We start from the raw sequence: 25,141 nt of genomic DNA, 5'->3' as shown, positions 1-25,141 counted from the left end.
CTACTTCATGCAAAAGACTAAAAAGTAAATTTTAAAACCTGCGTGTGGGCGCCCATGTATGCAGTTCGCACACGGACGCGCCGATTTTATAACATGTGCGCGTTGACTGCCGGTCGGCTTCCGCGCGCGCTTCAGCGGGACAGTGCCTAAGCCATCTGACACCTCCAATTCCCCATCCCAGCCTGGTTCAACTGCCAGCTGCCATCTTTCCTTGTGCCCTCCCCAACCCTGTCGCTCTGGACCTCCAATTGTATCCCCTGCTTTCTACGCTTCCCATCTGCCTTTCCCCATGGCAGCTCACAGCTTTCTTACTCAGATGGCCCAAGTTCAGATTATGGATTTCAGAGATGGAGAGAAGCATAGCACACTTATCCAATAAACAAATATGGTATTTTTGCTAAGTACTGCCTAACATACAGCTAATATGAGTAAAGCACTGCCGTATCTCAGCTGTCACCTATTACACCTGCAATTGTAGTAGGTTGTGGTACATTGTCCAAGCGCCCTGTCTGTCCTGACCTGAGCAGAGATGGTCTTTTAAGTGGCTCAGTACAGCACTACGCATACCTGCTAGCGCCACAGAAGTGACTAATTTAAAGGGCCAACAAAAAAGATGCTGTAGTACATGCGCTCTTGAGACTACAGAAATTCATTCTTCAAATATCAGAGGTCTGGAAAGCTCAAATGCATTATCAGCTTTTTCGTTGGTTCTACATAGAGTATCACAACTTCACTTTTCTCCAGGACCTGTACAGCTATTAGAAGTGCATTACCTGACATTCCAAAACATATTTAAAAATACAGATAAAAATAATTTGAAACTATCCAAAGTTTTAAAATCAGATGTATAAATTGAAAATCAATGTATGGTAGAGTACGTTTTATCTGAATTCCCATTATCCGGAAATTTTCAATACCCAGAGGAATATGGCGGCCTGGCTCTTCTGAAATCCTATGTTCTGGCAGTCTCTCCTGCACGGTTTACCATCTGAGATCAGCTGTGAACTGCGTGGGAGGGAGAGCAGCGGGGTGTCTGGTCAGGGGCTGGGAGAGAGCTGCCAGCAAAGGGAGACGTTCTGTTATCTGGGAAAAAAAACCCCATTTATCCAGTATGGTCTTGATTCCAACCATTCAGATAAAAGATACTCTAGTGTATTTACCATTGTGGTTTTGCCTATACCATCCTATTCTGTCTCCTCAGCTTATATCTTGTCTTCACTTGATTCCTTCCATTTCTCTTTCCAGTTTTCTTTTCCTCCTATCACTCTCCTCCTTTCCCCTCTCTCCCACCAGCTAACCATGTTACTCCTCCTCATCTTTCCTCCTCATGGTTTCTTTAGGTCTGTGCTGCCTCTCATCTCACCCGTCTAGCCCTTGACCTTATTCCTCCCCTTGCCATCCCAGTCTCATTGCCTCTTCTAACGTAGGTAGAAAATCAGGATGGTGGTTCTCACTGCCCTCCTCCCCCATCCTCCAGCTCCTGGAGATTGAGGGGACCGATCAGTAAAGAGGAGAGGGGACAGCCAGAGCTGCAGCGTCTGGACAGCAGTTAGAGCTCCTGGCTTTTTTTCTTGCCGCCTGTATGCCCATGACCCCATCCTCCTCTTGCTTCATGTTACAGGAAGCTCCTTGGAGAGGGAGAGAGAGAGGGAGGAGCAGTGCACGCTTGGGACACAGCCCTGCTCTGGACACTCTGTCCCAGCTCCGATAAGATACAGATCACAGCCGCAGGGGCTGGGCTTGGAGTACTGCACCAGCCCACCAGGAAAAATTTCCCACTATTCCGATGCAGCAGTCCAATCCCATTCCCAAGATTCTACAATTTATATTTATCTGAATTAAACTTTGCCCTCCATCATTCAGCTCACACATGTCACCTACTCAAGACATGTTGAATCTTTCACCAGAGTTCCCAATCATGTTGTCACTTTATGTCACATTATGCCTTTAAAACAGCTGTCAAACTTTCAGTATTGGCCTTACTCATACTTTTTAAAACTGTTTCCTATTAACATTCTGCAAACTCTTATTATCAATAAGGGTCATTAACATCTAAAATATATAGTAAAAATATAAAGTAAAAAAAATCTGAAAAACCACCTACAACAGAACAGCATAAAAAACATGACACTAACATCCTCCATTTTGCTTTTTTCTTCACGGCATAAACCTGACAGTGTTCCTTTAAATGAAAAATCTTGTGCGTTACAGCTGAAACAATTGCAATGTTGATACCATCAATGAGTCAAAACACAAATAAGAAGGCTGGTACGCTTGGAGTTTACCAGGAAATTAGAAGCCATCCATATGCAGTAAAATTATAGTTATCCCAGTATACTACTACTGCAAAATGGAGGCAATAGATTGTAAAGAACTGATATACACCATTTTGCTGCAATTACTTTTGAGAGTTTTCTATTAAATTCAGCTAGCTGTGCTACAGATCTCCCAACTGCATGCTGTCAGTTCTGTTATGTTTAACTCCTATGTATATTTTGGGATCTGCAGTTTTTATTAACTGGATGAGAGGTTTATGGATGAGATGCAAAAATCCACTCTAGTTTGTGTTGTGTAACATTCCTAAAGGGCTCTGCACACAGTTTCAAACAAACTGTATTTCTACAGAGCCTAGGCAGTGTATCTTCGGATGCTGCTCATGCAGCCTTACTAAAGATCCATCTTGAAGACATTTATTTATTTTATTTTAAAATCTTTTCTATACCGTCATTAAGTTATTTACCATCACAACGGTTTACAAAAAGGCACATAATTCATCATTAAATATTTCAAAGAGATAAAACGTTATAGAGGTGCCAACAATGATGGTTTATGATGGTAAGAAGAAGGACTTAGCCAGTCCTGTGGTTCTGTGGTTAGCAGGCTGGGCTGCCGCCCTGGAAGCCTGTTTGTGAACATTCCCGGCCACACTGCATCAGGTGTTACCCGAGGGCTACACCTCAGCTCTGCTTGGGAAAGGGCATGGTCTGAAAGCCTAAGCTCCCTCTCATGGCACTGAGAATGGATGGGGTGAAGTAAACAAAAGAAAAACAGCAGTCTTAATCAGGCAGCGAACACCGTAAGGAATGAGACAGAATTAACGGGGGGGGGGGGGGGGGGGGGACCCCAGCTTTAAAGATCGAGATAGGTGGGTTGGCTGAAGATGCAGGAACATGAAAAATAGTGGGAATCATTTTAATTGCCTATGTTTGTTATGCTAAATAAAAAGACAAAAAGAAAGACAATAGAACAGTGGTTTCTCAACCCAGTCCTCAACACACCCAGCCAGTCTGCTTTTCAGGATATCTACAATGAATATGTATGAGAAAGATTTGCATGTACTGCCTCTGTTGTATGCTAATTTAATTCATTCATATTCATTGCGGATATACTCAAAACCCATCAGTGACCCGAGGAGTGGGTTGAGAAATATTCCAAAAAAGACAGCTCTGATTCTCAAATACGACAAACTGATCAGGTTTTCATGACATCCAAAAATAATATGTATGAGTCAAATGTACATGCACTGGATAGAATGGAATTAATTTGAGCATCCCTTAATTGACTCAACTTCCTGACTAGGAAGCAGCGATGCCTTCCCCTGATGTAGATATTCAAAAGCCATGTAGATGAATAACTCACAAGTTATCCATCTAAATGGTAAGTTTCTGAATACTGACTCACTTGTCAAGCTAGATTTTATTTGGATAAACTATTATCTGGCTAAAATCTAGCCGCAAAAAGAAGGGGTGTTCCAGGGGCATTTATTTATTTATTTTATTTAAACGTTTTATATACCGCACGAGTAAGGCTTGTATATGCCCGTCTAGGCGGTTAACAATGATACATTCATAATATCAACAATCGACATTCAAAAAACAGATTTAAAAAAAAAGTAAAATACATCAAGATACAAAAAGGATTTTGTCTTAGTAACAGAATGGGTAAAGTACTGTCTTACTGCAGTGATTGTATACTATATGCACTGTTAAACAGGTGGGTTTTAAATTTTTTCTTAAAATCTTTGGAATTCGTGGCCAAACGGATTTTTAACCATAACGTATTTTTAACCATAACCAGCTGTCAGAGCAGGTCTAAAGTTATCTAGCCTTGTGTGGCTGGATAAGCTGTCACTTAAGTGGATATGTGGTCAAGAGGAATTCACATAGTTAAAAAAAAAACAAAAAAACAAACAAAAAAAATAAAAACAACTTACTGCAGTCCTCTTGCCCCAATTCCCATCCCTAACCTCCTCCTAGACAAGGACCCCCAAAATCTCTCTAATTTTACACAGCACTAGCCTCCCCCCACTAGGGAAATATTTAAAAAGAAATAATGCATCTTCTCTAGGCCCCCAAGTCGCCACATCACCCCTCAGCCGCTGGACAGTTATGCTGCTAGCTTACGCTTCAGCAGGGCTGCCCAGAGTTACATTGGAAGCGACTGGGATCACAGCAGACTACAAACCCAGACCACATAAGGGGTAGCTTTGAGGTACTGGGTGGATATGAGGGCTTGGAGGCGAGGAAGTGGGGGAGGATGTGGCGAGGACGCATTTTTTTCTTTTAGTTATTTCCTGGAGAGAGAGGGGGAGGGTTGGTACCAATATTTTCAATAGCTCTTAAAACTGGAGGGGTCTATGGTGTCCTTGGCCAGCAAGGATTTTAGATATTTGTGGTGGGGGGATGGGGACAGAGCCGGGAGGCCCATTGTAAGTTTATTTATTTTTTACTGTATAAGTGCCACTTCACTGGATATCTTTTGATGATATCCAGTAAAGTGGCACGTTACTGGCCACACAAGGCCGGATAAGTTTAGACCTAATCAGCCATATTCACAATCTCGTCAGTTAGGTTTACAATTGTCCAGCTGAAGGTAGCCAGATAACATTAAGCAAATATATTCAGCTGGACATTTATCCCACTAAATATCTGGAACAAGTTAACTGGCTACCTTTCTCCAGATAACTTGTCTGCTTACCTAATGTGGATCTCATAGCGTTTAAAAAAAACACAGGTAGTCGAGATGCTTTATGTGGCATTTAAAGCTACTGGAAATCTCAGTAAGTGTATTTTGAAGTGGGAACACTGAGAGGAGAGGATCACCTTGCTGGTGGCTGAAAGGAATCAGTAAGTTTTTGCTTGGGACATTGTCTTTTTTAAAAGTATTGGGGCAAAGTTAACTATTTGGGAATATTATTTAGTGTGTTTTTGTGTTTGTGCCTTTAATAATCGGAGAAAGTTCTTTTTTACTCAAAGCACAATTAAACTCTGGAATTTGTTGCCAGAGGATATGGTTAGTGCAGTTAGTATAGCTGTGTTCAAAAAGGATTAGATAAGTTCTTGGAGGAGAAGTCCATTACCTGCTATTAAGTTCACTTAGATAATAGCCACTGCCATTAGCAATGGTAACATGGAATAGACTTAGTTTTTGGGTACTTGCCAGGTTCTTATGGCCTGGATTGGCCACTGTTGGAAACAGGATGCTGGGCTTGATGGACCTTTGGTCTAACCAAGTATGGCATTTTCTTAAGAAGTAGACTTGTGCAATATCTTTCTCCAAACAAGCTCTTCACAGTAAATGATTTGGATTGCATCTTAGAGCAAGAGACCCATTGCAATTCTTATAATTAATGATACAATTAATCCTGTTCCCTATGGCTAACAGTGAGGTAAGCCTGCTCTGTAGTATTAACACAGTGCAATCATAATTTAGTGGCATAATAAAAGCCAAAAGTGGCATGGGTTAATTTAAAATTTTATAGACAGAAATAAGCCCATATTACCATGCAATACAATATCTACAGAATAAAATGTTTATTGCATACCATGAAAAGACACTTTGCATGATAACACAAAATATCATTGCAATCAGCTTTCATAAAGATTTTTCAAAATATTATAACCTCAGGAACCTTGTTTAGGGGGTGTGGATGGGAAAACCTTTGCCTTGTTTTCTTTTTCTTTTCATTTTTCTTTTGTTCTGTTTCAGCATTGTGGCATGCACTAAACTGTTTTAGCACATGCCAAATCATGGAGAAAAAACAAAATATTTGTTTTTGGTTTTGTGTCATATTCCATCTGGAATGACACAAAACCCAGCACAGTCATTGTGATTTCCCTGTCATTTCAACATGACAGCTCATCCCTACCTGGTTTCAGCTTTTCCAAGCAATGCATCCCATCTGCAGCCCAAGGTGCTCAGCTGCTTCAAGATCTTCTCCCTGTCTGCAGGCTCTGCTGCTGCTGCAATTTTCTCTCCTTCTCTCCTAATTACCTCCACTGTAGGTCTGCGATCATCTAACAACCTCTGGAGCAACTAGAAAGCAAGCATTTGCAGGAAAAATTAGTAAAGGGAGCAATTATATCAACACAGAATTACATAGTTACGACAACACAGTTTCCCAGAGGTTTCTGGGTGAACCTACTGCTTGCGGGATGAGTGTTTAGCCACTGGAAAAGATTTTACTTTTAATGTCTCTTTATCAGTAATCAATCTATATCCAATAATATCTTAAAACTAAAGGCTAAAAGAACAGCTGAAAGCTTAGGATGAATAAACTAAGTGATCAATAACAAAATAGAACAACAATTATTAGAAAAGCCCAGAGTCATATGGCCAGATGTACTAAGCATTTTACATACACGCACACATACAAATTCATGTTTATATCCGAGTCCATAGATGATCCTACAAGTGGACTCTTCTTGTACACAAGTACTAGAAAAAATGCCACATTTGGAAGCCCATGTACTAAATTATGTTAACATAAGCAGTTAATTATATGCAAATAAAGGGCATGTTATCATAGACTTTAAAGTATAAGCATGAAAATCCATGCACACATTAATGCAGATGGTAATGCAAAAACATACAGCTTTCTTAGATGTAGTTAAGCTTTTTGTATTAATCTATCTGCATCACATTTTGCACGTTTAGTGCATATACTTTCTGCTGCACTAACAAGGAGCCTTCTACATATGTTTGCATCCATTAACATACGTTTTATTTTAATACACATAAATTAGCATGCATTAGTGTTAACAGCACTATTAACACACATTAACTGCTTGAGATACATAATGAATGTTAACCCTTCAAATTCATTGACCCTTAGTGATCAACAAGCAGTTCTTGGCATTGCTGGTTTACTTAATATGAAAGTAAAAGGATAGAAAACAAAGAAACTAGTCAGCCACTCCAAAATGTGAGGATTATGTTTTAGGCCTGCCACTTTTTCATCCATTTTAAACAGGTCAGAAAATAACATGACTGTGTGCACAACATACTTGTATATCTTTATTACACTGAGGACTTGGTGTGAGAGGAAGCATTACTGATAAAGTGAATTACACTGAATGAGTCATTTGCTTGCAGCATGTCCCAGTGGAGGTGGTGGAGACAAAAGCAGTATTTGAACTCAAGAAAACATGGGATAAATACAGGGGATCTCTAAGGAAGTAATAGGAATTAGAATACTAAATTAATTGGACGGATGGGCAGATTAGATGAACCATGCCATCTTTTTCTGCCGTCATGTTTCTGTATTTCTAAGTTACAATGATAGCTGGGCCGGCCTAGTGGCTCAGCAGCAGTGCTGTATGCTGCCAGGTAGAGAAACTGGGTTTGATTTCAGAGTCAGGTCTTCCCTTCCCCAGGCTAACCAGGGCTAAGGGTGCTGTAGATGAAGCATTCATATCCTCCTGGGGGCAGAGAAAGTCTCAGGCATCTAATGGTGGCACCTATGGCCAGACTGGTTTGCAGAGGGAGCTGTGCTCTGTGGCCCCCAGCAAAGGGCTGTCATTGCAATAGTTGGGCTAGGCAGGGGATTATGTAGTACAACAGAGGCCAATTTTTATTAATGAAAGAAGCCCAAAGGTGGCATGAGAAACTGCCAATCAAAAAAAAATAGATTGGCTAATGATAAAAAAAAAGTTACAGTGATATGTGTAATGAGGCACATTCCAGTGATACATATATACATTAAGAACAGTCAGTTTCATGAGTAAGCCAGAACAAATAAAGTGAAAACTAATAAACCTTTCATACTTTTTGTTCCTGTATCTGAGCCTTCACCACTTTGAATTCTGCAGAAGGGGGTTTCTGATTCATCACCAGATCTTCTGTATCTGTGAGCCAGCTGAGCAGAGATTCGAGGGCATCCTGAAACCTCCCACAGTGGAGGAGGGCTTCCTGCAACTGAGCTGCCCGTTGAGCAACCTGTAAGAAAATGCACACCTTATCTTGCCTGTTTTGCACAGCTGAATAATGGAGAAATGCTATAGAAGACCACAAACATACTTATTATTGGAAAAGCATGACATAAATGAAGGATGAAGATAACTCTGAAACAAATAGTGGTGTTGGCAATCAATATATGTTTTCCTTTGACACATTCAACCCTAATCCAACTGGATTGAACTTCAGGATCCACCATATGTTCTTTAAGTGAACTGCCAATTTATTACTTGAGGTAGCCAGAAATGTTTTCAGGTGAAAGAGCTGGCAAATAAACTCTTCTAAGATGGATGTCAATGCTGATCTATTGATTAGGCAGCACAAATGGCTTATAACGAGTGTTTATAATACTGCCATCTAAAGCTTAAGCGCATCACCTGACAACACTCAGCATCTGACGTTCCTCACCTTACAGAACAAAAGGCTCTAAATCATCCCTGAGCTTTTCTCTCCGGTCACAACCTATGACAATATCAGCAAAACATTCCCTTATCACAGGAATTTCTCATGCAGTTGTGTTATTTTGCAATTCTCTGCTTCTTCTTATTTTAGACCCCAACACCATAAGTATAGTTTCAAGACTACAACTCTATCAAAATGGTCTAAGGCACCAGAGTAAAAATGAATCTAAAATACATAGGGCCTGATTTACTAAGGCTTTTCTCCCATTCATTGTCTATGGGAAAACCACTTAGTAAAACTGGCTCTACATTTGATAAAACTTGATTACATGCTTCTCATCACCGATGAAATAATCATGACAATACTGGCCAACATTCTTAGACTTAATGCAAACTTGAGAAATCTGATACATTCTGAATGTCACACATTACAACTTATTATCTGCTGTTACAGTAGTCCAAAAAAATATTTTGCCTTGTGAGAAGCTTTTTATGCTATAAAGTAAAACAAGCTAAAACATTTAGAAAACAAACCCTTTTTAACACAAGTACATAAATCATAATCACCTTTTTGTTAAGAGTATTCCATCGGGTGTTGACATCTTCCAAGTCATGTTCAATATTCTGGGTATTGGTGCTTTTAGCTGCACTTTGAATGAGTCCTTGACCTAACCAATTTACCTCCTGTAGCTGAACTTGCAATGGCTCAATCTCTTCCTTTTGAAATACCTGAATTAAAAAAAGTCAACAGTCACCTAAACATTATGCAAGTTACCCAGCACATATGCTACGATGATAATGATTCCATAAAACAAAAATTCATGTACAACAGTGAACTTAGTAAGAACTAGAAGAACCACAAATTTTGCAGTATGCTAAAGAGCTGATCAGAAGGCTGAGTCTAGGGACCCTTGCTCCTCGTCTGGCCTTCAGTGTGCTTCTGTGAGTGCGGTCAATTGCTAAGTACTGGGTGTTGCAGAACCTTTGCTTCTCCCATTGCAGCAGCAGAAATCTGAGAGAGACATGCAAAATGCCATTTTAATCAGATTTCAAAATGGAATTAAACAACTTAAATATAACAACTTAAATAAACAACTTAAAAATAATTAGTAGTTGGAGTGCCCACTGTTAGCTTGCAAAACGGCTTTAAAAATGGAGTGGGGTAACATCTTTTTTTCTGCTTGTTGCTGGAATTTTCAATAATTTTTTGGCTTTCTTGAGACAATTTTAGCAGTCAACTTTAACCAAATTACGTAAAACACTCAACGGCAGTCTTCCCATGTCCTCTGAACCCAGCTTTTGTTTTGACCTAATTTTTCAGCAATCCACTTTTCATAATCACACTTTCCAGTATCACGTTCCTCACCAAATGCAATATACTTAATACGGCTATTGTACATTCCAACCATAAATAATACATTTAAGTAATGTGCAAGGTGTTGTTAAATTCCAAACTGAATGGCCTACAAAATGGTACAAAAATTATATTAGCGATATAATCTAGTAGAGCACTGGGGGGGGGGGGGGCCGGCAAAGGTTATGCAACACCCGATAAACATCACTGCCAGAAGACTTGAATTATGCCCTGCAACGATTCAGTACACAAGCAATTCCATCCAAGAGGGTCTGCATTTAAGGTTTTTCAAGTCAGGCTCTGAATATGCCGTGAAGCATAAAGTCAAAGGCTTATTGCACCTGGAGTTATGTTGTTATTCATTATAACGCTGGTAAGGAAAATGAAGCTTTGTGATATGTGACCATGTCTCACAATCCTACACAGTTAATGCACAGGCCAACAATAACATTAACGATTTCATTGCTACGAGAAAAACTTTCAAAACCATATCCATGGATAAAACGGTGCTTTAGCAGGGAAATGGGCTTTTCAAGTATTGTCCAGCCTGAATGTGGGTAAAAAGATGCCCATAGCATCACTGCATGTGTAAGTTTACCTGTATTTGGAGGAGGCATTTCCAGGGCAGGGTTGAGGCAGGGATTGAAACAACATGCATATTTTTGAATTTTACTTAAAAATCTATCCACACCATGAGGGAGTAAAAGGTTAGGCAGGCACTTTTTCTTAAAAGGGAACATTTCCCCTTGAAAAATTGGTGCAAAATCCACAGGTAAAAAGCACTTGTACACTACACACTTCTGTGGGCAAGTTGAAAATTGCCTTCAATGCATGCCAGAACACTGAGAGTTCATCTAAGCTGAACAAACTATAAGAAAAAAAAAAGACTAAAAAAGGTTTTAACAAATGAATAGAAAGCAAAAGCATATGCATGTTTTTTACCTTGACTATTTTGTGCCTTACTGCAAACCGTTGTGACGGTACCCACCTTAACAATAGTATAGAAAAAGATTTAAAATAAATAAATAAATACATGCAATCGCATGATTCAGGGACTATGTCAGTGGATTCTAAGGCACTTTACAGGTGCTCAAGACTTCTCTCATGATCACACAATTCACAGTGAATCTGGGGCTTGCACAGAATTCCTTTACTGTACACTCTTTCAGGTTCCGTTTTAAATCGGCAAGGGGGCAAGGGGACAATAATCAGAAATTTTATGAAAGTAAACTCAAATGTATCCATGTATAATGGCCCAATTACTGCCTGCTCCTGCACGCAGAGCAGGTAAACTTGCAGGTGCAGCTCATGGTGCACAGATTTTTACCCACTAAAAAAGGGAGGGAGATTAGATCAAGGGAAGGATATTTTATGAGGAGACTGTTACAATCAATCTTTGTGTGTAATTTCTAGTGTATATTTTGCATCTGCTTCAATGCTGAAGGATTTGCAAGAGAGAAATTTCCCTTGTACCCAGTAACCACAGGACTGCAAGCCCTGCAGGGGTATTCATTATTACCCTCAAAACGACTGAGAAAAATCACAAACTGTGATTTGTCAGACAGCAACATGTGATTGTGCATCAAAATGCTTCAATACACTGTCCGTATAACACTGCACTGAACAATGGTAAGGTAGCTGTAACAAATGCCTGAAGTTGATGTGCTCTGACGTCACTGAAATGCAACTCAAACCATAAGCTTAAAGGGGCTGATGTGCTAAAAGTCCTCTGAGCGTTAGAGCCCATGTTACCACCTATTACTGCTCATGCACTGCAAAAAGGTAATGCTCAGTTGATGGAGTATGGCCATGTATACAAATTGTGCAAACAGGCAGATAAGCCCCCATATAAAAAAGTGAGCTACTCGGTGCTAAATTAGCCAAGGCCTGGTTGGCATGGCAAATTTAACGTCGCTGCAGAGACTGTCATTATGTCCCATGCCCTGGCCACACACAAAATCCTTTTCCAGGAAAAGGGGAAGTAAGAAGGGGAGTGGACCAAGTGCATGTGAGGCCTCTCCCCTACCCCAAAAAGAGAAGCCTGCCTTTTGAACCACCACCCCATTCCCTCTGGTACAAATACCACCCCATTTCCTTGGGCATGCCCACCCCATCTCACAAGAGTCAATCTCCCATGACAGAGTCTCTCCCCCTCAGCTAACAGATTCAGACTTGGTGAGAGACCCAGACTCCTCTCTCTCATCCCCCTGACCAGTTGGAGGACGACAGTGGACTACCACATGCTTGCTGATCAACAACCCCATAAAAAATGGTGGTCTTTGCATTTCACACTTTCACCCATAAGTGCCTGAATGAGTCAAAATGGGAATCACAAAGACCACCATTTTTGACTAGGACCATGAGCTAGCAGGAACAAGGTTGGTTGGGCTCCTCCTCCCACTGTCCCACAGATAAGGGGTGGGGTTGTTCAAAGTTGAGGCAGAGTGTCACTTTTACAAGGGGCAATTCAGGGTTTCAGGATTCAGAAGGAGTGTTAGCTGTCACCTAGGCTGGATCCAGAGGAGCAAGCAGGCCGATACAGAAATGATATCGGATCGCACGCTCTCCTGAGCACATGATCCTATATGTAAATGAGGGGTCGCGCTAAAAGGAGGTGCTAGGGACGATTACGTGCCCCTAACGCCTCCTTGGCCCAGGAGAGGGGCTCTATCAGCGGCTTCAGGAAACAGATGCTCAATTTTACGAGTGTCTGTTTTCCAAACCCGCTGACAGCGATTGGTTAGGAAAATGGACGCCGGTAAAATTGTGCGTCTATTCTCCTAACTGGACCAGCTGGCACCTTTTTTTAAATTTTTTATTAAGTTGGAGTGTGTACAGCAAAGCAGTATTTTCTACTTTTCTGGACACTTTTCCAGATTGGCCGCACATGTTACTTTTTGAATCCTGTGTGAATGACTAATAGGCTCATCAACATGCATTTGCATGCGATGAGCGCTATTAGTTTTCAGGGGATTTGGCCATGCGTTTGAGGCACTAAACCCCTTACAGTATGAGGGGTAACAGACACCCCTCAAAAACACGCAGCCAAGCACACTTTACTGAATCGGCCCGAAGGAGGGGTGGAGAAATCTATCAGGGGAGGAATATCAAAGGAACAAAGAGGTCATGCCCTAACCAGCTAATCAAGTCACAGGATTGGTTAATGCTGTATTGATGGCATGAAGAGGATAGCTGAGCAAAAAATAGTCATGCTCGGTTTATTATGTTCATTTAGCTTGACCTCACTCTGCATATCATTAAACTTAGTACAACAGGTGTAAAAGTCCATTTTTAGTGCAGGTGTTGCAACCGCCTTCGCATCCTGTTACGAACACAGGGGTGCGGTCGCTTGTTCTAGAGGGACGTGAGCCCTTGAACCATGGCACGGCTCAGGGAGGAGCCTCAAGACACACACCGTGGGAGGCGAGAGTGTCCAAGCACAGGCAGCAGCTGGAACAAGGCTGGCCCAGGATCGAGATATGGAACATCAGGAATTGGAACAAGGCAGGCTCAGACGTTCACTTGACCTGCACGCACAGGTGAGACCGAGCAATGCAATGCTGGTCTCAAAAGAAGCCCTCCGGCCACTCGGTAGCCTTTCCAGACCTGATGCTTGGGAAAAACGAGTGGGTGAGGCCAGATGGAGGCTGAGGGCAGGAACAAGACAAGACATGGAATTGAGGAACTTGAAAGACTCAGACAAGGATTCAGGATTCAGGCACTAGTACAGGGTGAGCACCGCAGCGAGCCCTAGACAGCTGCCCATAGTTGGTCGTGGACCATGCCAGAAGCGAAGCAGTCTCCAGAGCAGAAAGTGAAGACTTGGAACTGAAAACATGAAGAAGATTCAGGAGAGGCCTGCACAGAGGTGTGCCCTACACAGCTGCCTGTGGCTGGTGACAGACCATGATGGTGGCACACCAGGAAACCTGGAAGCAGGATGAGCGGGAGAAGGGAACATCAGGAACATGGAATATTAGGAACAATGGAGAGACGACAAAGGAGCTCCAATGAAGAACAGGAACATCCACGGAGACTAGAAACATCCAGCACGGAACATGGAACCATCTGGACAGAAGCAGGCCATGGAGGACCTTGTTGGATGAAGAGACCACAGGCAACTGTGAAGATCCGATGCGAAGGCTCCGAGGAATGGAAGCTGAGCCCTTTTATAGGGCTGGTGCAGGAACAGGCTGATGACATCATTTGTTGGGGCCGCGGGGCTTTTCAAACTGCTGGCCCTTTAAATATTAAGAGGAGGCCCGCACGTGCGCCTATGCAGGGCCCAGGAGAGGCAGGAACGGAGAGGCCATGTCGGCGGTGTTCCTGCCACGAGATGAGGTACAGCGACAGCGACACCAGGGCCACCAAGAAGGGAGTGACTGTGGTGGCTTCCTGCCGCGAGGAGGCAGCGCTCCGGCAGCGCTCCGGCAGCGGCTCCATACTGCAAAGAACGAAGACTGCGGCGGCCCTTCCTGCCGCGGATTGCGGCAGCTCCATGCCACGGAGGGAAGGCGATCGGGCACAGAGTCGACCAGCAGTGCAGCAGCATAGAGGTGAGGGGCTGCTTGGGGGTTGAGCTCCGCGAGGGGCAACCGTCACAGCAGGCTCTAAATTTACAAAGTCAGCCATACCCCAAAGTAAGAAATGATTTAAAAATGAAAATATTTGGACTTCAGATGGAACATACAGATGCAACACACCCCGGGATCAATACTGAAAGATTTGGCAATTTGACCGAATGCTGAAGTCACTGGGCTTTTAGCCTTGTACCTCAAAAAGCACATGGCACACAAGTTAAGTTTACTTAAAAGAAGCTACATCCTCTATGTGCACTGTAATATTTGAACTGTGTCCACAGCAAGCAATAATTTCCTTTTACATCATTTTCAAAATTCTTTAATTAGTTCCGTTCCAAATGGCTCGAACACAGGCAAGCAGCATGCCCAGACCAATGTCACAATTTACCTCTCATGGAATGGGATCAGACTAGTTTATTCAGTGCATGAATGATGGCAATTGTGACATTACAGTCAACACGGACTAACAGGAGCCAAGCAAGCCGTGCCTCTCTTGCCAGCAGATCTGTTCTCAGCTTACAGACACTGATTGGTGCTCCATGATACCATATGTCCTGTGTGCATCCAAGGATATTTATGACAGTCACATAATGTTTATAGCTCACATAATATAGAAAGTTCTATTTCTTTGCTGGTATTGTGAAAGAATAGCCAGTTTGAATCATGAGATACAATTGACTCTGCAACAGCTACATTCACTATTTTTTCTTACTCCTCCATTCAAGCATTAAACAACAGGAAAACAAGCTGCTCCAGTACAAGCATCAATCAAAAAGCCAATAAATTTCCCACTGCCGACACCTCCACCTTTTGCAACTACGGACCAATTTGCATAATCATGCATTCTTGTGAGAAAACCAGCAGCATGCACACTTTCTGCATGAATACCATAGTTAAAAGATAATGTAAGGCACTGATCTTAGAAAAAAGCCAAACAAATAAGATTCAGGTTGCTTTTGAATGAAGTAACATTTGTTTATAAATGGAAGACTTTCAACGCTCCAAAATGAAACTATTGCTATAAGAGATGAAACAATTTTAGAAGTAGACAGTTCTAAAAAAATAATGAATAATATGTCAGACACTGAGATTCTAGCCTATGTAGGATTAGCAATACATTTTGTGACATAAGAGAGAGATTGAGCCAGCCTCTATTGTACCCCACTGCCGCTACAAACTTGTAATTTCAATTGTCCCATGACAGACAGATCTATTTTTCACTCCTAGGGGAATTCTGCACCTCTGTGCAATGCCAAATTGGCACAGACTTGCCCTCCACAGAATCCTCAGTTTTTCCCTGCAGAACGTGGGCTATGCCAGAGCAGACCCCAGGCAGCAGCATCCTGCACGGCCTGGGAGGAAGTGGGAGCAGTGGGACCATATGGGCTGATGGGAGGGGAACCATGAGGGGGGCAGGGAGCAGTCCAGTAGGCCCGGAGAAGGTGACGAAGCAGTTTCAGCATCTATGGGGCCAGGAGGAAGCTGGCGACTGCTGCAGACTGGTGGACAGACAGTGGTATAAAGCCAGAAAACAGGACAATAACAGGGGAGAGGCAACAAAAGGAGGAAGAACAGGCAGAAAGGGGGAGGGAGACCAGCTCTCCCAAAGCCCACTGATCGACCCGACTTAATATTTAAATCAGCTGCTGTGGTGAAAAGGAGACACTAGGGAAACTGTTTGCCCCCAACGCCTCCTCGGTAGGTAGCAGGCACCCAAGAGAGGCAGCTCTCAGTGGGTGAGGAAAATGCACGCTTGATAATAGAATGTCCGTCCCTTTTCCTAACCTGACTGCTGGCACACTTTTTTTTATCATTCTTTTTGGGCTGCTCAAAAAACGTAATGCCTGCTCCAGGCAGGCGTTAATTTCTGTGGGTAAAATTCTACGTGTAAAGCACACTTTTTTTTTTTTTGCAGCAGGGGAGAATAGCAAATAGCCTCATCAACATGAATTTACATGTGATGAGCACTATTAGCTTCCTGGGGGATTGGACGTGCGTTTTGGATGCACTAATCCCCTTATAGCATAAGGGGGTTGCGTCCACAACGAGCGTCCAACCATGAGTTAACCAGCGCGCTCAACTGAGTGCTCTGTATTGCATCTGCCTGTATGTGTGTTGTGGAGCTACACTTATGGATGACGGGTACGAAAAGACTTGGGGGAGGGAGTTGAGAGAGATTGGTATACTATAGGCAGGCTGGGGCATGGAAAAAGAAGAGAAGACTAGGGAGTGGAATGAGGGAAAGAGAGTCCCCTCTTGTTTTATGGTGCATGCTCACAGTGACTTACTCCGGTGGGAATTCACATAAAAATTTAAAAAGGTGGCATATTTCAGTAATCACTTTTTTCCTACATTGTAGTTTAAGTGAATACTTATTCAAAAACAGTGATTACAATCTATTTTGACCAAAATTATATGCGAAATGTTGGTAAATTTAAAATATTATGCACAGATTTTTTTTTCTTTTTGGTGCAGAATACCACAGCAGTGTGTTTTATATCAATAGTTGTTAATACACTACTACTACTTCTTAACATTTCTATAGCACTACACAACATATGCAGCGCTGTACAAACACACAAAAAACAGTCCCTGCTCAGAGTTTACAACCTAATAAGACAAACATATAAGAGAAGAGAATGGGGGTGCATTTCATAAAGTAAGATAATGGTTAAAAAAGAAAATAAAAAGAAAAGTAGTTAACAAGGCTAAAAGCAGACAAAACAGCCACAAAAAGATGGGTCATACTTTCCCCTTCAAAAAAAAAAACAAAAAAAACAAAGGCAAATCAGCCTTAACAAAAAATCAAAAGGAAATTTATGACTGTAAAAAAAAAAACAACCCCAAAACAAAACAGTGCAAGGGGAGAATTACATATTCATGTCAGAACTACAAGTCCACAATGCAATGGGGAGAAATCATAGCAAGCTCAGCTTGTCCCTTATGAGGCATGGTTTTTAGGCAACACTAAACCTATGATCACGAACCTGTTTCAGTCTTTAACAATAGCTTCTCCTACATTCTCTGGATTCAAATACAAACTCATTGAGCTCCCTGCTGACAAGGAGCACTTCAGATTCGCCAGCTGCTCTTCTTCTCTGGCCCTTGACAGGGTCCCATGCCATATATTCTCAGAGATGCAAAGGGGGCACGGGTCACGTCTCCCTGTGTCTGTTGTGCTGAATGGGGCGCAATGACGGAGCCGCTGAACAGCAGCAAAGGCACTGGGGTTCTTGCTCAGCTGCAAAAGCTCATTCGTTCAAAACAACCACACCATGGTAATCATGGCTGCGTCATCAGAAAAGAAATGCTAGGAGTTTGGTATAGCTGCTTCAAAACACTGCTATTTTGGGACAGTCATTTTTAGAGTAACAAGAGCTTCTTTAATGAGCATAAACATGAAAAATTCCTAGCCTTTAGGGGCAATTGCAGTATCAGCAAATACTTCCATCTACCCCTCCCCCCATCTTGTCCTACAACCTCAATCTTTGTTAACAATGAGCTCTAAATAAATGAGTTGATCTTTGTGGAAAAAGTTTACCAAAACAAACCCAGCAACAAACTCAGAAATAGCTCAAACTGCAATCAGATATGTAGAGGAAAAAAAGTGCATACTTTTATTAGTTTCATTTTACATAACAAAAAAATTCATTTCTAACTTTTCTACATCATTTCAATAACTATATACACATACAGATTCATTAAACCTTTTTTTTTTTTTTTTGTAACTTTAAAAATAAGTTTCTACCCATGGCTGTGCAGGAACAGTTATGTGCAATGACACTTTAGTCTCTGAGTAGTACTTTGCAAACCATGGCCATCTGATGTACTCCAGTGTACCTTTATGAGTAAGGTTGGCCGAGCCGGAGATATTCAGCATAACTGCCCTTAAATGGGATTGCCCCGGGCCACAATTTTTTGTGGAAAAAAAAAAATCGAACACTAACATAAATGCATAGTGGAGGCATTCCAAATGAAGAGTAACAGACACCATCTGGTCAACAAATAGCACCAGATCCAACAGCTGGAAAGGATCAGCGTGTTGGAAAAGAAACTGCCCATAGCTCATTTACTGAAGTGGCTACCTCACAAGGTACAGGCACATATGCAGATCTGATAGCAGCTAGATTGTCAGAGGAAAAGAGAACAAGAAAAAAATAAATCATCTAATTACTTATCGGAAAAGCTCTCGGCCACTACGGCAGTAACAAAGCAAGAACTCTTTGGGCTTTATTGCTTTTAAACCCATAAACCCACATGTTTTCAGATTACCTTATCAGAGAACAGACATCTGTGGACAGGCTCCAGAACTTCTAGGCCGGATCCTGTTGTCCAAACACAGTTTTTATGGCTCACTGGGAGAGTTTCGAGATGGCACATGTTACTGTCTATTTTCAGTTCCTGACCACACAGCAGCATCTCCATCGAGTCTGCATGCATCCTTGTGTACTCCTCTAGATCAAGCAGCAGCACGCTGCTTGTTAAAGCTGTTTCACTGGGCTCCCCATTATTCAATGCAAAAGTTTCACCATAAAAATCAGTAGCCAGAGGCTCATCATCCACATGTATTCTTTCTGTCACTTCCACCTGACTATCATCATATTCATTTTCCCTTTCTTTTCGGAACAGTTTAGCATAATTTTCTCCATTACACTGAAAAAACTCCATTTGTCTCAGAGTGTGCTCTTCCAAACACCTTTGTGGGTGACAAGGTACAGTTTTAGAGGCTCTCTGCTCTTTTGCAGACTTTAAAGAACCACAAAGTTCTGCTTTCTCTTGCTGTGAAACGTCACTCAAAACCAATCTATAATCTATATTCATGGGCATACTCCTATATGCAAGTAAAGGGATTTGTTGATCACTGGTCGATGTGCCAAAAAACATAGGCCTTAACTCATCTTCCAAGTGCACCTTTTCTCTGGAAGATCCAATTTTAGTTTGAGATGGCCCTCTTCCTGGTGAGTCCTGTTTTAATTCCCCTTCAGTATGGGGACTACCTAAACCAGAGTCCCCTTCTTCTGAGGTTAAGGAACTTGTGCCTTTTCTGTACCTGCCAGCATTTGTCACATCCGATACATCACCACTTTCAATAAAGGAACATTCATTTTTATTTGCATATTCCACAAAGTTCACTGGTACAAACATTCTCCACGACTTTCTATGTTCCTTTTTCTCAGTGTGGAACTTTGCTTTGGGTGGTCCAGCAGTCCTAATTACGTCGCTGTTGAGCTTGAGTGCATCAAAGATAATTTTTTCATCTAATTTGTTTATTTCACGACCTCTGAGCTCAAATACACTGGAAGAAGTCATAGCACCATTGCCGCACAAAGCATGGCTGTCCAGTGTTCGGAGGCTGTAAGGCAAAGTACGATCTGTGAAGTGCCTTGACGACAGACTGCCTTTAGATCCAGAATCGATCTGCTCATTCAGTCTCACTGTGTCATAAATCGACCTTTGTGGAACATAACAATCTTCAATATTTAGATCTTCCTCCTCACCCTTCCCCACACAAGGTGGATTCTGACGCAAACAGTCAGGCCTGCTTAATGGCTTCCCCATTTTGTTATAAAAAAAAAAAAAAAGTCTGAAAACTGTATGAACTAAAATGCCACTTTATCCAGAAAGTGTAGCACACTGTTAAGCACATACATCATACTAGTGATCTAAATAACTAACAAATCTGCCTTTGACACAGATACACTACAACCATGAATCTAGGTTCACGCATAAATTTATGAGGTGTTTAAGGTCACAGTCAGGTCAGTGCATCAAGGTAAACTGATCTATTATGTTACCTGCTTGAGGTTGAAGAATTGCACTGAAGTTTAAAGTGCTTCAGTTTGCAAGGAACAGACATCTTCCAAAAGTTAATGGCAAATTCAAAACATCACACAGGGCACCCCCTTTCTTCCATCAGATCAAAATTTGTACCTTCCATCTCCAGATAATGCCTTCCAAACGAGTAAGCATTTCAGCAGGCAGCATATTCTCTTCTCTCGGTGAGCTATTAACTGTAATCCATTTAAAGAGGCTGGAAAATGCCATCTTCTTTATAAATAAGACATGGTGTGAAATATGCTTTCTAACACAGGAGGACGTTACACAGACCCAAGGCAGTGAAAAAAAAAAAATACAGGAGTACAAAACAAGTTAAATCCAAAAATGAGGGGGAAGCTAAGATCCTTCGGGTTCCTTTTACCAGTGGCTGTGGATGCCCTTGATTCAAACGCGGATTATGTTCTCATCCCAGCCTTCTCGGTCCCGTACTGTATTTAGAAAATCCACAAGAAACGCTGACTTCTGGGTAGCCATGCCAAGTTCAAGGAAGGCAGCCCTTTAAAACTAACAATTACATACCGCACCCTGAGGTTTTGTTTTTTTCTCTCTCTGCACAACAAACGTTGTGCATTTTCTCACCGAAAAGATATTTCCTAGGCATCCCAGTCCTGGGTCAGGCCATGCCACACAGCACTCGTGTTATTTGCTTAAGGCACAGCATATTTGTATTTCATTTCTATTCAAAACTCACTTCAGCAGTTACTACAGCTTTAAAAAAAAAAAAAAAAAGCAACAACAACAACAACAAAAGTGCAAGTTACAGTTTTTAGGCTCAGTTTGAAGTGCAGCTGCCGACATGGAAGGCGTGAAGGGCAAACTCTACAAGTGACGGACTGCAAGTACCGAGCAGCTTCCCCCAGCTCTCCTGAAGAGAAAGGCGCCGAGCGCCAGGCCCGCCCTTTTTTGCTTTCTTTGGGAAACATCTGCTGCTCTCCCATTCGCGCCCGCAGTGCCGTCCTACCCCAGCGCGGGTGAGGTGCCTGACCTCTTCAGCTCTCTCTCCCCCACCCCCCTTGAACTTCTTTTTCCCTTTGCCCATTTGTCTTGTCTCCCCCTACCCGGCCCTGTTCTGTTGGGGGGGGGAGGTGCAAGCCGGGGACCCTGCCCACGCCGCTCTTTATTAAACTTTAACCCCGCAGGCCGGGGCCCCCCCTGGGAGCTGCAGGCAGCCGTTCAGAGCCTCTTTAAAGTAACCCGACACCCCCGGGGCTTCCCTAATTTCACCCCCCCCCCCTTCAGACGGCCAGAGTCAACACTGTTTTTCATATGAAAAGAAATCAAAGGAACCAAACGTATCCCTCTAGATTTCAATCAAAGCTAGCAGGAGGATGAAATGCGCAGGTTAGGCTGCCATAACTAAATTAGAAATAGCCGTGCATTTTCTATCTGGTAACCAGTTCCGAGTTCAGAGGTAGGACGTTAACTCAACATGTGCTTAGTGTACACTAGACAAACACAATACTCTTGGCTAAACATTTCCTGACCAGCATCCTGTTTATAATGCTACTATTTACTATAGACTGGATATTAAAATAACAAGCTACATGAGAGAATGAAACGTAATCCCTCCTTTTACCAAGAGACAACCCTACACTATTAACACAAAACACAGACAAACATCTCTCCAGTTTTGCATTTTTTTTAAAAACAAAAAGTCTGGAATGTTTTCAGTGATCAATCCAGAGCAGTTTTTACACTGACTAAAACTCTGATAAATCCCTTCCCATAAAAAGAAGGAGAATATGTAATCCTCATTTTTAAGAAGACAGTGATAGCAAGGTTTTCCAGGATATTTTCTATGCCAACAGGACTTTTGGTGACTGTGCACTATGCAACGAATAGTCTCATGCCCGAGTGACAAGTGAAATTTGAAAAGTTTACATATACGGTTTTATATGCACAGAAAACATTTCAAAGGATATACAACACATTCTTTTCTGTCTCTCTCTTCAACCTTTCACATCATTTGGTCTTCGTTTAATAAGTACAGCTATTATAGGAAATGCTCTCAAAATCAGAACACAAGCAGGGCATATGCAAGTGTGGCAACCACGTATTAATGCTCAGGCTGTGATTTCTTTGAATAAGAAAACCATACTAATAAAGGAAAGCAGGAACTTTTTGCGTTGTCCAGTCAACAATGAAGTTCACTATCCGATGTGCGTCATAACTTTATACTGTGGATCAAAACATGACTTTACTCTTTTCCTGCTATTATACATAGGCCAAAAATCATTTATCAACTGGGTGTACACATCATTTCCTCATGTTACCTGCCATTATGAAAATGGCTTTGTCTCAGATAAAAAAAAACGAATACACAAGTCCAAAGGAAGGGATGCAGGGAATGCTTCCTGCATTTTGCACTCACACACACTCATATATATGTATATAAAGTTTAATGTTAAAAAATCTGTGCATAGAGAAACCAGTAAACCAGAACTCTTCAATTTAAATTTTTGACATGGAGCACAAGAGGGCTGAAATTTGAGAGAGCAGAGTGCTTGGTTGGGTGCAAGGAGGACAAAGTCTGGGCAATTGGTATAAGCCAATTATGATCTTAGTGAAAGATTAGTGGCTTGCAGGCTTGGGCAGCTAGAATATGACCTTCATTTCCACTCAGCCCCCCAGCTAGTGGTGCAAGCAGGAGAAGAATCTCTTGCTACAGTTCTTCAGAAAGAACCAGCAAACCATTAGCTGCCTGGGTTATCAATGAAAAATAAAGAGAGCTATTACAAGAGTCACAAGAGCTTTAATTTCTGAGCATAAAACACTTTAGCAATTTTTGCATTAAAAAAAGGGGGAAGATAAACATTGCAATACAAAGAGCATCTCTCAGCAGACTTGCTAGCAACACGGAAGTGAATGGCAACCAATAAAAGCCCGGCTCTGTTACCCTACTCTCCGGATTCTAACTTATCGTGCGGAAATCTCTATGCAAACCCATGCTACTGTCCAACTAAGACTGCAGCAATGTTTCCCTAAACTACATAGGCCCACAGAAAGCATAAGCAAGACTTTGACAGCAGAGTAGTAAAATGTTAAAATGATCCAAATGACCAAAGGAAGAGCCAAGCATTGTCCTCTCCACAAAATGCAAGGGGAAACACTCACAAACGCACGATTTTGAAACTTCGCACATTTATGGTAAGATTCTCATTTAAGGAAAAAAAAAAAAGCAACACACAGAAGAATAGTTCATTCTTTTTCCAAATAATAGGAAACATTGTTCCTTCTTTCCTTTTAATTCTGAAGCGGTCATATAATGTTCTGGCACAGAAACACTGGCTGATGTGTACCTGCCAAAGGTGGCTAGGGTGAACACAGAGTGAGCTTTGTCAGAAAGCTGTGCTAGCACAACTCTGATATCGTACTTCTAAAGCACAAATGCAGGACACGGAGCTGAAGAAAGGCCTCCTATGACTGCTCACCATTTCCATAGCACTTCTAGACGGAAGTAGCGATAGAGATCAGGTCAAACAGGGCTTTAGAGTATTGAAAAATATGTGCATCTTGGATCATGAAAACGTAACTAGACAAAATATGTGATGTACAAAACAAAAGGAAGCAAAGGAATCCAATTGAAGATGGTTATCTCAGACAATAGCCAGAGATCTGAGTTGAATCTTAAGCCCAGTTTTTGCTCTTTGGGTTGGCTGAGGCTAGAAATACTGCAGATGCAACATTCACAGTGCCCATGGGGAAGAGTTGAAGTCCCATACAAAGCAACCCCTGCTGGCGAGTGCAAGCATCCTGGAGGAGCCATGAGTCTGTGGTTCCTTACCAAGGACTATCTCTGAGATAGCTGGGCTTGAAAAGGTGAATTTTAAAAGCCCGGCCCGCGCCAAAACCAGGAGATACGCGTACAAGTCGGGCTGGCGCAGGCCGAGCGGATTTTAAAATCCGCACAGATAAGTGCATACTTGCTGCTGTACGCACAAATGAAAAGTTTTTTTTAAAGGGGCGGGGCATGGGCGTGGTCTTGGCACCGCACGGGCATTTCTGGAATTTAACTTGAAATTAGCACGGAAATACTTACGCACACAGGCGAGCGCCAGAGTTCCCTGCTGCATAAATTTACTTCTGCTACGTATGACGTCTAAGTTGTAAAATAAAAAATTCTAGGCAGATCAGTGGGTTTTAAAGGATGGCGCTAATGGGAGAAGGGACGCAATTAAACTAGGGGGGGGTTGCAAATTCTATTCCTTAACTGGGTGAACTGGGAACTAACTGGAAAACTGGTAATGGCGTCGGCGCACGTGTCTTTTAAAATCCCCCCCCCCACTTAAGTGGTAGAAGCAGCATTTGAGTGCATAGGTACACAACCACTTAAAATTGCACGCACACGTGCTCACAGACAGGCTATTTTATAACGTGCTCATATACCTGCTTATGTTATAAAATGGCTGTGACCGCGGGCATGAGCTGATGAAAGTGCACACATGTGCACCCGCACGCCAGTTTAAAGGTTATTGTCCAAGGGAAGTGAGATTAAAAATCGGAGAGGGGAGACCCCAGGCGCAGGCAGTTGTGAATGAAAGCTCATGGCTCCAAAGTCCCAGTAAAGGCTCGTTCCAACTGAGCCAAAGTCATCTAAAGAAGCAAGAAGAATCAGATGCACAAAAAAGAAAAAAGAAACAGGAAGATTGCACTGAATGCTGAATCTTTAAGATCCACCTTTGCAATAAACAGAAGCCATAAGCTATCAAAGGAAATCTTATACAATGCCTAGC

At 42.1% G+C, this 25,141-nt stretch overlaps 1 protein-coding gene across 1 annotated transcript in view; it reads right to left on the bottom strand.

The window, feature by feature from the left end:
• The window catches only part of DST (dystonin), a 925,809-nt gene that overhangs the window by 197,473 nt on the left and 703,195 nt on the right, over positions 1 to 25,141 (bottom strand). Inside the window, 3 exon segments of the mRNA XM_029595689.1 lie at positions 6,149 to 6,315; positions 8,047 to 8,217; positions 9,204 to 9,365. Of these exon segments, the coding sequence (XP_029451549.1) occupies positions 6,149 to 6,315; positions 8,047 to 8,217; positions 9,204 to 9,365 (500 nt within the window).

Source organism: Rhinatrema bivittatum, chromosome 3 (assembly GCF_901001135.1).
Source record: "Rhinatrema bivittatum chromosome 3, aRhiBiv1.1, whole genome shotgun sequence".
Lineage (NCBI taxonomy): Eukaryota > Metazoa > Chordata > Amphibia > Gymnophiona > Rhinatrematidae > Rhinatrema > Rhinatrema bivittatum.
The sequence above is the reverse complement of the archived record's forward strand: the minus strand, read 5'-3'. Positions and strand labels throughout refer to the sequence as shown.